At 33.8% G+C, this 3,924-nt stretch overlaps 1 protein-coding gene across 1 annotated transcript in view; it reads left to right on the top strand.

Annotated features, from left to right (window-relative positions):
* The first annotated feature begins 741 nt into the window (after positions 1–741).
* LOC106521490 (olfactory receptor 51E1-like) overlaps positions 742–3,924 on the top strand; it is a 5,046-nt gene continuing 1,863 nt past the window's right edge. Inside the window, exon 1 of the mRNA XM_014014075.1 lies at positions 742–794. Coding sequence (XP_013869529.1) covers positions 742–794 — 53 coding nt within the window. The remainder of the gene's footprint in view (positions 795–3,924) is intronic.

Consider the following 3,924-nt stretch of genomic DNA (forward strand, 5'->3'; position numbering starts at 1 on the left):
TTTATTGACAATGTTGCACTGACAAGAACACTGAGGTCTACAGACAATGAACAATGAAATAATTTTGCAGCTCCCATAGTGCAAATAAATCAGAACATTAAAAAAGATAAAATACTAAGGTAAAAATAGTATAAAAAATTAAATGAGAATAAAAAAATGTAAAAACAACAGTAAAACAACTTACAAAATCTGCTGATTTTCGATGATGCATCTGGAACACTGTTAAAAGAAGCCAAGACAAGAGAAGATAAAACTTTATTGATCCCACAGTGGGGGTATTTTCACATTACTGCATCTCAATACAGGAGAGGGTGAGATAGAATAAAGAAAGATAAGTAAAAGAAAAAGAAAAACAAAAAGCGCTCGTGATATGTAACAATGTACATTTACATAGTACAGTAAATAATTATGTATATGAAGGTGCATAGAAAATAAATGCGAAATAATTTCCAGATCTGAATTCCGACTTTTAAAATAAATGGAACATATGTCAAGAAAGACCACAACACACAACAGAACTGCAAATACAAACAAAACATACAAAAAAGTGAATTACATAACAAAATCCAGAAGATGGCCTCCAGAAACATCTACATGAAAGAACCCAAACTGTAAAAGTCAGAACATGAGAAACCTAGACGGAAAACAAGCCTTTGACAAAAAGAGTATGTGGCTGACACTGAAAACCTAACAGTGCCTAAAGAAAGCTGGACGGCATCAACAGAGGGGCAGCACAAGAACATGAGCTCAACACAAAAGAGAAAGACCCTTAATACCAGCCGACAGGACCACAGGTAAGCACTGAGTAAAAATGCTTTTCAAACACTCCAACATGATATCAGGGTGTAAGAAACTGAGAAGAACAACATAAATTGAAATCTTTAAAGCCTTAAAAGTGGTTTTAAGGAACGTCAGTGCCAAGTATGAACTGGAAAACACGAAGTCAAAATGGAAGAAAACTACCAAGTTTGTTGAATACAACAAAACTAAAAACCTGTCAAACTTTTAAATCCTAACTGATAAAATGTGACCCATCACATTGAAATGAGGATTAAGTCAAATTTGTTCAAAATGACCTCATCATATTTTCAGATTCCCGGCTTTAAAAGCTACATTTTGATACTTAGATCATCCTGATATCATTAATAGATCCAGGGATGTTTTTTAATTTATCTTGTTGGTTACCATAATGCATAAATATTTGGTTTAAATCCTAATTTTGTGTAATTTTAATTAGGATTGTTTTATATTTGTAAAAAGAAACCTCATATAGTATTTGAATATTGAAATTTCCCAGCTAGAAATAAAAAAATTTTTTGCAAGCTCACAGTGAAAATCTCAATATTTTAAGGCATTTTTTCCTCAAAATCGGGTTTTTGGTTGCTACTGCTAAAAAAGTGCTTAAAATTTTTTTAGGATAATATTTCAGACAGTTCATTGATAAAACATTTATATTTTGTCAAAATGTTTTTTTGCAAGCAATTTAATCAAAACACTATATCTGCCTATTTCTCCACATACAACTTTTTCGACTTAATCCTCGTTTCGATGTGATGGGTCACAAATTATGACAGCTGATGGGAAATATTAAATGTAAAGTGTGTGAGTGAGTGAGTGAGTTTCACCTTTTTACCAGCAGATGGCGAGAGTCACATTTGTTGTGACATGACTAAGATTCTATGTCATGATCACTACATACATATTTCTCCAAAATCTCTTTGGGTCAAAGTGAAAGCCTTGATTCTGAGTTTAATAAAACTCCTTCTATCAAGTTAGTCACAACCTGCCTGTCAGCTGTTTTCAGAGTACAGTGTATAGTCAAGTATGTAAGTGTAACTCCAAACATATGAACGGGCCAAGGTAGCCCCCTGTCCCCCTCAGAATTTTGGGAAACCTTTGTCCAATGTGAAAACCTAAGATTTCAAGAACTGGAGAGAATACTACAGTACATCTATCTGATATCCCTCACCTTCATCTGAACCTACTCAAAACCTGGTGATGGACAGTTGCCAGCTCAGCTCCTTTCTTTACCCAAGCATTCCAGACACCTGGTCACAGATCTGATGACATCATTGCTAACTCAGAACTCGGAAGCTGTCAAAGACATACATAGACATGTTTAATGGGTAAAAAAAAAGACAATCAAATCTTACACTGTGGTGGGAACAAGCCATGGCAATGCATGGTAGAGAATGCCTTGCATGGACCATGTTGCAAACCCTGTCACTACTAGCACTACTTTTAGACTAGGAGTGCCCTGGTTTGGATTCATACCTAAAAAACGGCTTATCTGGGCTCGATCAGTTTAGTTGGCAAAATTAATAAACAAATAAATTTTAAAAAAGGACCAAGGATCAATATTTTACTTGTAAACATTTTACAACATTATTTGGAATAATGAATAGATAGTACCTCTGATGATTTGTTTTGGCTATGGCTGATCATGAGCCAACCATTTTGATGATTTGGGGAACTTAACAAAGAAAACTTGAGAGAAAACAGCAAAGTAACACTTTGGAAACAGATCAGGTGATTCTCTCACTGAAACAGCACAAATCTCAGGGTTGTTGAACTTTTAGAAAAGGTAATGATAGTTTTCACTATCATTTTTCTTCAGTTTGAAACTATTACTTCTGTTGCAGGTAGTTAAACAGTAAGTGAATTGGACACATGCTGTGTAATGTTTTGTTGATTACGCAAAACTGTTGGGAGGTTGAGCAGGTCGCAGACGCACAGAGAACAACAACACAAACGAAAACCAAGAGGAAACTAATTAAAGTCTCATGTCAACAGTGATCTCAGGTGTGTAATTAGTGTGCATGTGTCTTTGAGTACACCTCAGGGAACTCTCAATTTAACGCACTCTTATGCAATATTGTATTGTTGAACTTTTGTCCAAACTTTTCTTTTATATCATTTTAAAGACCTTCTTTGCACTGGTGCAGAGTTTGAATGCATTGCAATGTTTGACCTTTCTTGGATAGTGTGTTTGAAAGTTGTATTTTTTGTCCACATTTTTAAAAAAATCTAATATTTTAGGTTGTGCAATAAAATATTCAATACAAGTTAATTAGTTAACATCATAATTGTTATTATTACTACAAACATAGTACACATATTTGACACTTTTATGATTTTCTTTTATTCTTTTAAAAAAACGTTGAATCCACTAAAGGTGAACAGTGCAGACATGCTTTGTCCAACGGGTCCCCAGGGTTCACAGTTTGTGTTAGAAAAATCCACACAGGTAAATTAAATCAGCTTTGAGACTTTTATTAAACACCAGGGATATAAACACTTCTTCCTCAGTAATAATTTGACTGCTCGTTGGGGCTTTGTTAAAGCTCTTGTTTACTCCTTTAGGATTTTTAATCAATTAGCTTTACTAAATCTGGGCTCCTTTATTAAAGTTTAATAAAGTATGGTTGGTTTGTCTTTTTCATATGCAATCTCAAAAACAAATAAAATAAAAACAAATAAAAAAAATTAAAACTAAAAGCGTTAAATGTGATGATAAAGTGATATAATTTATATATTTTATTAATATTTGAACATGTGAAATCCTCATGATTGCTGCCAACCACTCAAGTTGTTTCACTTCTTGACCCAGAAATTAAGCTGAGAAAAGTTTGAGATGTGATGCCAACAACTCATTGATTTTTGTGAGAAGAATCGTTGCTCAAATATCTTGAAAATTTGGCAACTTTCTTTGAAAAAGACTGAAACCCTGCTTCTGAAATTGAGAACTCAAATATTTTAGGTTTCTTAATGGAAATGCCATTAGGTTACTTTATAAACAGAATGCACTGCATAAATAAAGTTTAACTTTGAACTATTTTGGAAACTTCTTCACTAAAATTGGTGTTTTGTCATCTCAGTTACTGTCCACTCCGTTGCTACAGTACCTGTAGGCAGCCGATACAG

The sequence above is a fragment of the Austrofundulus limnaeus genome, unplaced genomic scaffold (genome assembly GCF_001266775.1).
Source record: "Austrofundulus limnaeus strain Quisiro unplaced genomic scaffold, Austrofundulus_limnaeus-1.0 Scaffold110, whole genome shotgun sequence".
NCBI classification, from domain to species: Eukaryota; Metazoa; Chordata; class Actinopteri; order Cyprinodontiformes; family Rivulidae; genus Austrofundulus; species Austrofundulus limnaeus.